Genomic DNA, 12,766 nt, shown 5'->3' on the forward strand with positions numbered 1-12,766 from the left:
AGTTTAAAGAGTCCTTATTTATTCCTTATGATTACATGACAAATTAGTCCTATTTAAGATAGCCAGGACCAGGAACCAGACATTTTTTTGTTGCACCTAATAAACTAGACATCTACTGTATCTACTAAAATCAAATATTGTATTATGCGAAACCAACCACAGTCTGTTTTTTGTAAAAGTCAGAGCACAGAATGCATCACCCCTGGAGCAGTTTTCAGATGGTTATAGATGTAACACCAGCCGCCCTCCAGTCGCTGTATTGTATTGTATATCAAGGTTTCTGGGCCGTCCTGCCCCCCTTTTTAACAGGAGGGGATTCACTGTTCAAATTATGCATTGTGTCTTTTTTTTTTTTTTTTAAACTGTATTAATTATTTTCCCCAGAAGGTCATTTTATTCATTTTTAAACCAGTGCCATCATCAATTATCCATCATAAGGTTTCTTCAGAGTGTGAGGTGTTGATGCCATGACAAAGGGTTAAATCATATTGACAAATGAAGGTGCCATATTTCAATAAATAAAACTCTTTCATGGCCACACATTCATTTGAAAGATGATCACTGCCTTATTTTTTAAAATGCGTAAACTTTTAAGGTTTTCTGGAGTCCTTGAAAGCTTTTAGAAAGAAAGACATTGATGTCAGAGGCCTAACTAAGACCTTACTACACTCTTTTAGCTGTGTTGGCTCTGTTTTTCAGCACATTGGATTTGAAAACGAATTTCTGTTTTTGTGCAAAAAAACATGGACGATAAAGTTGTTTTAAATGATTTGATTGAAACGAAACAGAGGTTAAGTTCTGACTCTCATCTTTAACTTGAGGGTGTTAAGCCACATCAGATGAATAGTGTGGAAACTGACTGTTGTCCTTTATGAACAGTCCTCTAATTTGAGGGGACAGAAAGCTGAAGCTCTGCCAGACCTTGCTCTGCAGCCGCCTTCACTTCTGTCTTATTTCGGGGGGCTTTTTGCCTCCAGTCTGGTCTTCAACAGTGAAACATATTATCTGATGGACTGAGGTCAGATGTCTGACCTAGACAGTCAAGAACACTCTGCTATCTTGCCATTAAAAAATACTCACTGATTACCTTGTCTTGAGTTTAGGATCAATCGTCTTGCTGCGCTGGCCTCGTTTTAGGACACAATGTACAAAAAGTCAAACAGCTTTAACTTGAAGGCGTCTATATCCGAGTTGGGAGGAGTACAGAGCTGTACTGTACATATACGATGTACTATTTGATGATTACAAGTGGGCGAGCACTCCATGAGCACTGTACCAATCAATTAAATCAACAAAGACCACCTCTTGTGAGTGTTCAGCTGCCATGCATCACATGACCCTGCCCAATCAATACACACACACACACACACACTCACACAGAGAAAATCAACACATACACATTTAAAACATACCATCAAGACAAGAGAGAAAAGGCAGAGACTAATTATCAGTATTTCAGCAGCATGATGACGGACTGCCAACATGTCTGTCTGAAGCGCCCTCCCCACCACCCTCTCTCAGAACTCGGCTTGGAGCATCTGACATCACAGCAGGGCCCACACATATAAATACTGTATGAGACGGTACTTAGGCCAAGTGAGCAGCAGCTATGTTCCAGACGGGGTGTCTCCATCATGCTTGCTCTCGGTCTCTCTTGCGCACACACACACACACACACACACACACACACGTTATTTCTGCGCTGCCACAAGCCTGTTGAAAGCTGTGTGCATGAATCTTTACGTGTCTGTTTCTATTTTGGCATGTTTAAGAGCTGAGAGATGATGCAGCTTCCTACCTTATAGATGGCTTCATATATGATGTCTACACATCTTAATGACACCTCAGATATAGTCAGTGCTAATTAGTGGGATATAAAAGCAGGGCATAAAGTTGTAATCTTGACAAACGAGGATGAAAAAGACTTGAACTCAGAATATTTTAACTTTTTTCCACTTAAAATTTATTAATTTACACTGTTTTTTTAACAAAGAAGACATTATTGTTATCATTTGTGTGACATTTTGTTCAGCTGGCGATAAATTCTCAAGAGTCCCAAGAGGTGGCATGGCGAGGGCAGACGGAAAATGTGAATGTTTGGTGATAAAGCCGTGACATGGCAGAGGTGTTATGAAAGGATCTGTTGTTCCCGGGTTTGTGTTGGTCACTTATTTCTGGGTTGAGCTGCGATGTAAAGAGCCACCAGACAGTATAGAGCGCCTCCTACTGTGAGAGCCATGGTGGTGCGGTACAGTAGCTTGTCGGGAACGCCGCGCTTCAGATGGATGGGGACACCGTCTGATGTCTGAGAGAAGAGGAAACAGGAGGGGGAGGAGCAAGAAAAAAAAAGAGGAAAATAAGAAAAATCAAATAATGAAGTTGTGGCAGAGAGTACAGAACAGATAGTTAAGAGTATCTGCTGTGTAAGATAGGCCTCAACATTTTGAGGTATTTGGGTCAGAACACCATTTACTTTAAACTCTTTACCTACTTTTTTCTCCCTTGTAACACAACAAAAACACAAAGTTTCTAACCAAGTCAGCACATTTTTTTAAAGTAAAATTTTCTCAACGTTTACTGCAAAATGTAATAAACATTTTCAGATTGAAAAATTATCACTGAAAAATGTGTTTGGAAAAACTAAAATGATTAATGATTGATTATAATGAAAGGTAATGTGTAATTTGCCTCGGAGGGCTGGAGTTTCTATACATATTTGTACACTGGAACACATTCGCTTTCATAATAAATGTTCTTGCAATTAGAAAAGTGCAGCAGTCAATATGGTAATTTGGATTTGTTTGAGTGATTGCTCTGCCCAACCTCACAGTCTCTTATTATTTCCCACAGTGCCTCTCTGGTGATTAATTTTGAAGGGGGAAGCAGAGGGCCATTAACATCAGAGAGTCAAATAAATACCTGTCATCTCCTAATGCTGAAAAAAAAATCTTCATATTTTTGACTGAAAGTTGACTTGTCCGACCCAAGAGGCAGCCAATTTAGCAGATCACTCTGAGGACTTCTTTGAATTAGCAAAAGCAGACTCAATGTGACAACTTTATAAGTGTCGTGATTAAGGCTCCGCATATTGCAGTATGTGTTTTTACCTGGAATAGCTTCTGGAACTCGGGCACCTTGTTTGCTCCCATGTACTCCACGGTGGCCCCGGCCTCTGAGACCACCTTGGTGGGTGTGGCGAAGACCATAGCTGGGGTCTCCACTGGCACGCTTGGCCTCAGCCCCTGTACACAAACAACCGGTTGGTCACAAATGCACAACTCCACTGTATGTCAGTAATCAAAACTAAAACAATAACCCGTCTCACATTACACGCAGTCTTTTGATCCATTGTTATTATAAAAATATTGATTTTAGCTGCTTTAAGTGCAATAAAAATCCAAGATGGTGTGCTCAACGCTGCTGTGTATATGCAAGTGAGGGAAAAAAAAAGACTCTTGCAAGGACATTGATCAACTGACTGATGTAATCCGTTTTTTTGTTACCTTTTTGTGAGAATATGATTATTCCTACTAAAAAGTTTAAGGTTAAATCCAATAACAAACCTTGGACATCATGTCTAAGGCACTTAAGTCTAGTCTACAGAAGAAGCAGCTGTCCTTCGGTCAAGGAGGGGCTGCTGAAGTAGATGCAGCCAAAAGGGAAGTGAAAGTCGAAATCCTAAGGGCTAAACAAAAGTATAAAACTGAAGTAGAGAGCAAACTTAAATAAACTTAAAAAAAACTTAACTTAAATACAAGTGGCTCTTTGTCCTGGTGCAGAGAGAAGTTGAAAAGTCTTTCCTTTCTCTAAAGATAAACAAGAGCCCTGGTCCTGACAATATCAGTGGCAAATTACTCAAGTCTTGTGCAGGGTAATGAAGTTCTATCTTTTATGATATTTTCAACATGTCTCTGAACCTACAACGTGTACCTAACCTGTGGAAGCAGGCTCTAATCACCCTGAAGGCAGCGTGCCCCAAAGCTTTTAATGACTTCAGGCCAGTCGCCCTCACTCCTCTTGTAATGAAAACCTTGAGAGTTTGAAAGGGAAACCATGCACCCTATGAAATTTGCCTATAAGGCACACAGAGGAGCTGAGGATGCTACAATCACCCTACTTAACATTTTGTTTAAACACCTAGAGGGGGATAAAAACCATGCTAGATTGCTATTTATTGATTTTTCTTCAGCCTTTAATACTTTGCATTCTAGCCATAAGGCTGACAGAGCATTTTGAGTTGAGTCACAATCTGGTGGGTTGGATAATGGATTTTTTTTGACAACAGAACACAAAAGGGTGAGAGTGAATTTCATCAGATTCATTATGTTCTTCTACTAGCTCACCCCAGGGCTGTGTTCTCTTACATTTAATTTATATTCTATACATAAAAATGAGCCAAAATGAGCATGAGAACAGGACCATACTGAAATTTGCAGATGAGTCAGTCTGCTTATGAGTTCAGCCACGGCCCAGGTATTGATGAGTTTGTCACCTGGTGTGACGAATCTTTCCTGAAGCTAAACATATCCAAGACAAAGGATATGATTGTAGATTTCAGAACTTATGCTTCAATCTATGAGACTAAGATCATTAAAAGACCAGTCTGTGGATTGCGTAGAAAGCTACAAATATCTTTGGACAGTCATAGACTCTAAATTGACCTTTGAGAAGGAGACAGCTCCGGTTTGTGGCGATCAAAACGATACAGAAATGCTTTTGTACCAACAGCCATTGCACTACTAAACAAAGCTAGCACGAGATGATGCACTTCATCCATGCCTGGCACTTTAAGCGTTTGAGTGAGTGGGTGAGTGTGTGTGTGTGGAGAAGCACTTTGTCATGACCTTCTTGGGAGTAGTTATACTCTGATACTATTTTTTGATATTGTGATGATACTTGTTTTAGTGTATTTGTTTTAATGTCTTTTGAATCTGTATTGCTGTGATGTCTTCTTTTTTAACTCTGGAATACTGAATCTCCTTTCTGCACAACAAATTTAGCCGTGGGTACTAATAAAGAAACCTTGAACCTTGATTAATCTCATCTTTTGAGTTGTTTCCCCACTTGTGAGACTGTTCAAGTACTTGTTACGACTATTAAAGAGCACCCCAATTAGCAGTTCAACACTACAAACTACAGTATTTTAACATCTAGGCTTATTTTTGTCTAAAGCTATTCAATGTTATATCTGTAAGCAATATCACAATATTTTATTGGGCTCCTAGTCTACTACAGTCATATTTTTTTTTTTTTTTTTTTTTTTTTTACACAGTTTCGACCTGTAGACACCTGCTTTGCTGTATTCTTATGGTCTGTGATCATTTCACACCCAGAAATCTTCAATCAGTGTGATTTGGACCAGTAACTTTGCTATTAATCTACACAAGTTTGGAGAAATCATTAAATTTCATAATGTTGTTCTATTTTTCAGACAGTAAACACTGTAAGTAAGTAAAGATCAGACGTGCACTGTATATTTAATGAAGTACAAATGTGCCTCCTTAATATCTTGTCACTTGGAGGAAGCTTCTCACCCACCTTGGTTTGAAAAATAATTGGGAGACCAATTACCTTGTTAGAGTGTGTGGAGGCAGATAGAGTGGGAGCAGGGAAATGAAATCTGACATATGAAAACGCAGAGGCACTGAAAGCAGATTATTTTTACTTGCTATTTAAAGGGAACGTATGCTTTTTTGCTGGTTTTCCGTTATCTATATACGGTTATGATGTCGGACATCTATGCTAAATATGGTCAAAGTTCCGAAATTTGAGGTTAACATATGTGGAAATGTTGCCTGCAAGCCAAAAACCAGGGCTTCAGCCTGCTCTGAACACTTCGTTTTAGTGACGTTTTTTTCTATCTTGCCAACAAGTTGATGTCAGATTGTTGCGCATGCACATATATGGCCGTCTGTACCGTAGCCTTGGTTGCTAAGGTTTTTCCATGTGTTGTTTGCGTTGTCTACTCTCATATTTCAGATTGGATTGTGGCTCAAATATGTACAGATGTATTTGAGAAGATGACATTTTGAGTGAAGAACGCGAAAAAAGTAGCGAAATCCCTCTACTATAGTTTGTTGCATGGTTTGCTGATGTAGTCCTGTAGCCTGCGGATGTCTACTGAGGGGCAGCTTCCAAGAGCTGGCCAATCAGAACAAAGTGGGCTCCCCTGGAGGCGGGCTTAAAGAGACAGGAGCTAAAACGGCTTGTTTCAGACAGAGCCTGAACTGAGGGATTGCATAAAGGGTCGGTATAAGATAAATATGTTTTTAACCTGTGAATCATGCAAACATATTCCAGTAGAGCCCCAGACTAAAAATATAGACCTTTAAATGTGTATAATATGTCCCCTTTAAGAAAAGACTTTACTGATAGTGTTTGCAGCAGGAACTCATATTTGTGCATTGTACCACAAATACAGAGAAGATTCTTAGCATGTATTTTTGTAGCTTCTCTTGTGTAACTTGTTATTACAGGAGAACATAGAGTGCTTTGTGCAGTCGGCTGGGGAATAATGAGCTTTTCTGTGTCTGGTTAGAGTTTCCTAGTCCCTACACATGCAGGTCGGGTGACATTAAGTGTGAACGTTGTCGTCTGTTTTAATGAATCTTTTGACAGAAGCAAAAGATCAAGGTTGACAAAGAGAGTACCAAAACCAAAAGAAAGAGTAACAACCAATGTACAGTGAAGCGAAAGAACATTTTAACAACCTGTGTCAACCTGTGAATAGACAGCATAACCTAAGGTTTCCTCAGAAAGTGAAACATTTCAAGGGAAAAGCACTAGCAAGTCACAATCAACAACAATAAAAGACAAACAAGGAAAAAAACCCAAGTGCTTAAAAGATGGGCTCAGTATATCAAGAAAATATATGTGGATCGAAGGACAGAAACACAGACGAATCGAGAAACAGGTTATATAACTGGCAAAGAAATGAATGAAATCACAGAGGAAGAAATTCAGGAAGTGATAAGAAGCTATCCAAAAGAAAAGTATGTGGAGCAGATGGTATCCAAGCAAAACTAATTCAAAGTCGAGGACTAGAGGGAATAAGAAACGTCAAAATGTCACAAACAAGATCTACAAATCAGGAAAGCTACCAGAAGAATTTCTGAAGAGCAATTTCATTCCTCTACGGAGAGTGAAAAATACTCAAGCGAAGAGCACAGGCTGGTAAAGTATTAGGCTATAAGTTATGGGTCAAAGATAGTGTTGCATATAATCAAGAGAAGTATAACCAACAACATTAATATCAGGATTTCAGAATGCCAGCAGAGCTATAGAAAAGGAAAAAGAGATGGCGTCTCCACACTAAGAACAACTGGACAGAGAATAATAAAAAGGAACAAAAAAGTTTACATGCTGTTCATAGACTCTCAAAAAGCTTTTGAACAGGTAAACCATGAGCGACTAATTGAGATACTGGAAGATGAAGGAATTCCAGCACATGATATAAGAATAATAAAAAAAATCTATATTGAATCCAGAAAGCAGCTGTCATTACAGAAAATATGGAAATAGAAGTAGTAGACATCTTAAAAAGGACGCATCTTTAATTCTCTTTAATTTGTATATGGAGAGGATGATCGAAGAAGCACTACAAGAGAAGACAGGGATGCAGATAAATGGGGAGCGCTTGACGAGCATCAGGTATGCTGACAATACAGTTCCTCTGGCAGAAGATGAGCAGGAACTCCAAGAAATGTTAGAAGCTGTATATCAGGCAATGAACAGCAGAAAGACCAAATAAATGATAATGGGAAAAGGTGAAATTGAGAAGATCAAAATTAAACTGGAGGATTCAGAGGTAGAGCAAATGCACAAATACAAACACCTGAATTTACGAAGATGGATGCAGAATCAGACAAGAAAAAGTAGTTTTCTTGGAAAATAAAGAACTTCTAAGAAGCGACATCAACATCAAAGTAAGGAAAAAGATCACTGAAACCTACTGTATATCTTTTCTGTTCTTACATATGGATCAGAGACAGGGACACTGACAGAAGAAGCAAAAAAAAGGATAAATGCATCTGAGATATGGTGCTAGAGGAGAATGCTCAAGATCAGCTGGAGAAGATTTGTGTCAAATGATAAAGTTCTTGAAGTGGTAGGAGAAGACAGACAGTTTAAGGGAGGGAGGAAGAGGAAGTTTGAGGTTATGGGGCACTTGATGAGGGGGTCCAGTGGGAGGCTGATGAAGGGTTTTGGAAGGGATGACTGAAGGGAAACGAGGAGTGGGAAGACAAAGCATAATGTGGCTTGATGACATAAGGAGATGGAGCAGAGAAAGAAGACAAACAACTCAAGAGAAAGGCTGAGAAGACAAACAGTTGGGAGGACTATGAAAGCCAACCTTCGGATCAAAGATGGCACAAATGATTAATTGATTGATGGACTGGAAAGAATAACAGCCTATCTATTAACCTGCCTCAATCTATACACCACGTTTGAGCTAAGTTAGGCAACCCTGAGAGGATAAAGGGAGATGATGTCACATGATCTGCTTTCAAGGTGACAATTACTTTGTAAGTGTGAAAAGTTGAAGCTGTGGGACTGTAAGAAGAAAAAAAAAAGTGTCAAAACCTGAGTAAAGAAGATTCTCTAAAATCCTACAGTATAAAGTATTAATATATGAAATTAATTGGTTTGTTTCAGACAGCTGTATAGGTTTATCTCTGTCTTTTCTTCTTCTTTTATATTTTATGGCATCCTATAATATTCTATATTGATCTGTAACAATATTTACTGCTGGAATAAGTATCTAAATATTCATCAAAATACTCTGTTACAAGTAAAACTACTGCATTACATTTTTTAGTATATTATCAACAAAATGTATATAAAATATAAAAAGTAGCCTACTCATTGTGCAGAATGGCCCTGTCATTGTTATAACATTAATAATTTATTACTGATGCATTATGATGTAAGCACCATTATAATGTTGTAGCTGGTTGAGAGGAAGCTATTAACAACAGTGTAATTTGATTCATTACTTAAGATTTAAGATTTTTTGTGGAAAAACAACAGTAGACACAAGGTCATATTTTTTAAAGCAGAGTATTTTTTTCATATCCTAACATGTCTGGAAGGAACATAGAAAAGCTTTAAATCTTCACATTTGAGAAGCTGCAACCAGCAAATTTATGGCGTTTTTTTAATCAAAATAGTTGCTGATTGATTTTCTGTCGATCGACTAATCAATTGATCCACTAATTGTTGCAGCTCTAATTTTGTATGTTCAATCTTTATCTGCAAAGTAACTGTAGCTGAGAAATAAATATAGTGGAGTAAGAAGTACAGTATTTCCTTATGAAATGTAGTGGAGTAGAAGTACCATGAAATGGAAATACTTCAGTACAGTACAAGTACAGTAACTCAATGTTGAACCTTAGTATAGTACTTCACTAAATGTATTATTTCTGCCACTGACAGTATTTATGTTACAGGCTAATTTTTGTACAACTAAAAAGAATGTAAATGTCAGATAAGGGACTAAGACACAGAAGAACTTAAAGGCAGCCTAACACCCCCATCAATAGAATAACAAGGAGGCTGCTGTAGTATAAAGGAATAATAAAGGTCACATCTGGCCAATGCTTTGAGAGGCTATTGGCTATAAAGTCACATGAAGGCCAGATCAACAGATAGGAAATAACCTTTCAGAATAAAGGTTAAATAAAGGTTCTGTCATAAGGCAGCAATGCAAAAGGGTAATTTCATACATAATAAAGACAGACAGGCAGGATGCATCCAGTTAACCAGAATAGGCCTATGTGCCAACGACATCATGACAATGTAACCTGGTAACCACATGGTTGTCGGGAAAACGCAAGTAGGATTAACGCAGGAAATGGCAACATCTATAGATGTGTATATATATATATATATTAATATATATGGTGCTAGGAGCCTTTCATGGAGAGTGGGGTAAAATCAGTAACTACTCAACGACGAAACGGAAACGTTGTTAATTGGTCTTCACTTGGTTGTAGAAAGACCTACTTGTCCCTGTCAACCAGTGCCTCCAGGATTTCGATGTTTTTTTGTGATTATAGTGGCCAAAAATGCTTAATTTTGCAGCGCATTTTCTCAAAGATTGCGATACCATTCGCAATGTTTTATGTGCTCTTTTTGCGGTAAAATTGCAGGAATTGGGAAAAATTGCTAACAAAGGAAAATAATGCCATTTTAAAAAAACTACTACCAATGAAGAGTCATATGTAATCACTTACTTCAATAAAAAGCATACTGCATATCATAAAGTCAACTGTATTTCAGTGCCAATTTTTACATTTATTTTCTGAACATGAAAACCATGGGCTCAAAATTATATAAATAAGAAAATAATGTACTTGAGTTCCATTTATAAGCCTTTATTAAATAAACTTTCACCTCAACATTAGCACCAAATAAAATCAGTCGATAATAATAATTAAAATAAATCCATTAATGTAAAAATATAGTTTAATTTCCAAAGTGCCCGTTATTATGTTTGAGGTAGATTATGTCCATCTTTGTTGTCTGAACAACGCATCAGTTTGTATTCTTCTGACTAACTGAATGCAAATCTCATTTGAGAACATCTGGGAATTGTTTTGCTCGGCCTATGGCATCATTTTTATTGGTAGGTGAGATCCGTCCATCGTCCACCTGAATCCTTGACGAACACACTGCAATGACAAGTTACCATGACACTAAATGCATTAATTGGTCCAAATCACAAGGCGTATGTTGATTTGGCCATTTCATGCTGAAAAGTTGAAGTAATTGCGCAAAATTGCAAGCTCTTGCGAATATTGCTGAGATTTCTTGAATTTGCGTTAATTATTGTGATCACAAAATCGCAATTTCCTGCAGGGACTGATATATAATATACATATTTGCTGCTAGGAGCCTTTCACTGACAGTGGGGTAAAATAAATAACCACCCAATGTCGAAATGGCAACATTGTTAATTGGCCTTCACTTGGTTGTAGAAAGAATAAACTAGCGACACACGACGTATATACGTCATCAGAAACATATTTTACAGGTAAAAAGACGAATGCTTGGTTTTCACAAATGAGATCAAACAGTACATTGATTCAATTTGATTTTCCTTTCATCCAAAGGCTGAAAAAAAATATGAATTCCTGTTTTTTTTTGTTTCAACTCTTTGTATGAACCGTAACTAGCTAGCTAGCTCAATTTGTTTTTTTATTTTTCTTCTGAAAACCGCAAGATGAATATTTTGATATTTTGTATAGATTCATTTTGTGGAAGAAGAAATTTGTAATTGTTTTATATGTCAATAAGGATAGAATAAAGCTTTTTTATAGTGTGTCTGAAACTTTTTAAAAGTTAAATTACTATATAAAAACTGAAGATGACTTTAGAAGACATTTCTGGAGAGTGAAATTGCTGAATTGAGGTTAAAATGAAGTTCAAATGAGGACAGTTGTAACGGTTAACGCTAGTTTAGCTAACAACCAAGTAACTAAACAGTAAGCATGTTAACGCCCGTTAATAACCGTTATTTCTTCAACTAAGAAAACCATTAAAACACAAGATCCTAAATTTAACCTTCCTTTAAAGTATTTTATGTGATTTTAAAGCCCTTGTAGCTGCAGTTTCATGGTTCGTAATCCAGCACGGTGACATGAAGGTCATCCTCAGCGGTTACCGGCTCGCTCTCTAACCGACACCGCGACTCCCGGGCTCACCTGAGGGCTGTAGGCCGTCGTGGAAGAAGACCCCGTCAGCTTCTGGGTGAAACCGCTGAATTTGTAGTACATTTTACGGCTGAAGGGCAGGGGACGACGTGTTATCCACAACAAAATCACCCGGTGAAAGAACTTCCTGCTGCGAACGTCGAGGGAAAGTGACGTCAGAAGTCAGCTGGTCTCAAGTGTGAGGGCTGTAGGAGGCACGTGAGGAGATGTTGCGTAAATGACACCAAAACCAACTACTTAACTGATAGTTACTATACTCTCTGCATTGATCATTTAGAAACTGCGTTTTGTGTGTTATGGTACATAAAGTGGGGTGATGCTAGTGGTGGAAAGTACACTTACTCAAGTACTGTAGCCTACTTAAGTACAATTTTGAGGTACTTGTACTTTACTTGAGTATTTCCATTTTATACTACTTTATACTTCCACTCCACTACATTTCAGAGGGAATGATTGTACTTTATACTCCACTACATTTATCTGACATCTTTAGTTACTTTTCAGATGAAGATTTGACTCAATGGATAATATAACAAGCTTTTAAAATACAACACATTGTTAAAGATGAAACCAGTGGTTTCCAACCTTTTTGGCTTTTGATATCTTACAAAAAGCAGTGTGTAGTTGTGGTCACATTTCAGATGTCTATGAGTTGTTAACAGCTCCACCAAATAGTGATTTTTCCCTCCAAACTTCTCACATGGTTTCATTTCATTTCATTTGATCCAATATTTAACCAAAAATCAAAGACTGAGAAAAATTCCAACTGAAAACAGATTTGTGTATCAGAACTTTGTTTTTTCTGATTTTCTCTCCCATTACTCATCTAACAACCCCTCAGATTTATCTGGTGACACTTTGGAGGGGCCCGACCCCTAAGTTGGGAACCACTGCACTAAACTAGCTAACTGTATATAAAGTAGTTGAAACTAGCTCCACCTCCAGCAGCTACAACAGTAACATGCTGCTCTAACACTGATGCTTCAGTATTAACAATCTAATGATGTCATATATAATAATATAATTATATCATAAATCAGTCAGAGGGACCA

General features: G+C 37.7%; 1 protein-coding gene across 1 annotated transcript; it reads right to left on the minus strand.

Annotated features, from left to right (window-relative positions):
• Positions 1-1,995: 1,995 nt before the first annotated feature.
• LOC122971681 (cytochrome c oxidase subunit 7A-related protein, mitochondrial) lies at positions 1,996-11,875 on the minus strand. Its single transcript, XM_044338423.1, has 3 exons — positions 11,706-11,875; positions 3,108-3,242; positions 1,996-2,305 (listed from the first exon to the last, which is right to left on the minus strand). Exons 1-3 carry the CDS (start codon positions 11,775-11,777, stop codon positions 2,165-2,167), a joined length of 348 nt encoding a protein of 115 aa, XP_044194358.1. The 5' UTR covers positions 11,778-11,875; the 3' UTR covers positions 1,996-2,164.
• Between the last annotated feature and the right edge of the window lie 891 nt (positions 11,876-12,766).

Source organism: Thunnus albacares, chromosome 20 (assembly GCF_914725855.1).
Source record: "Thunnus albacares chromosome 20, fThuAlb1.1, whole genome shotgun sequence".
In the NCBI taxonomy this organism is placed as follows: Eukaryota; Metazoa; Chordata; class Actinopteri; order Scombriformes; family Scombridae; genus Thunnus; species Thunnus albacares.

What these genes read in the sequence shown, in the direction of transcription:
- LOC122971681 (XM_044338423.1), bottom strand. Translation starts at nt 11,777, where the DNA reads ATGTACTACAAATTCAGCGGTTTCACCCAGAAGCTGACGGGGTCTTCT. An exon ending in CGACGGCCTACAGCCCTCAG is followed by an intron (nt 3,243 to 11,705) that starts GTGAGCCCGGGA and finishes GTTTGTGTACAG; the next exon opens with GGGCTGAGGCCAAGCGTGCC. An exon ending in AGTTCCAGAAGCTATTCCAG is followed by an intron (nt 2,306 to 3,107) that starts GTAAAAACACAT and finishes CTCTTCTCTCAG; the next exon opens with ACATCAGACGGTGTCCCCAT.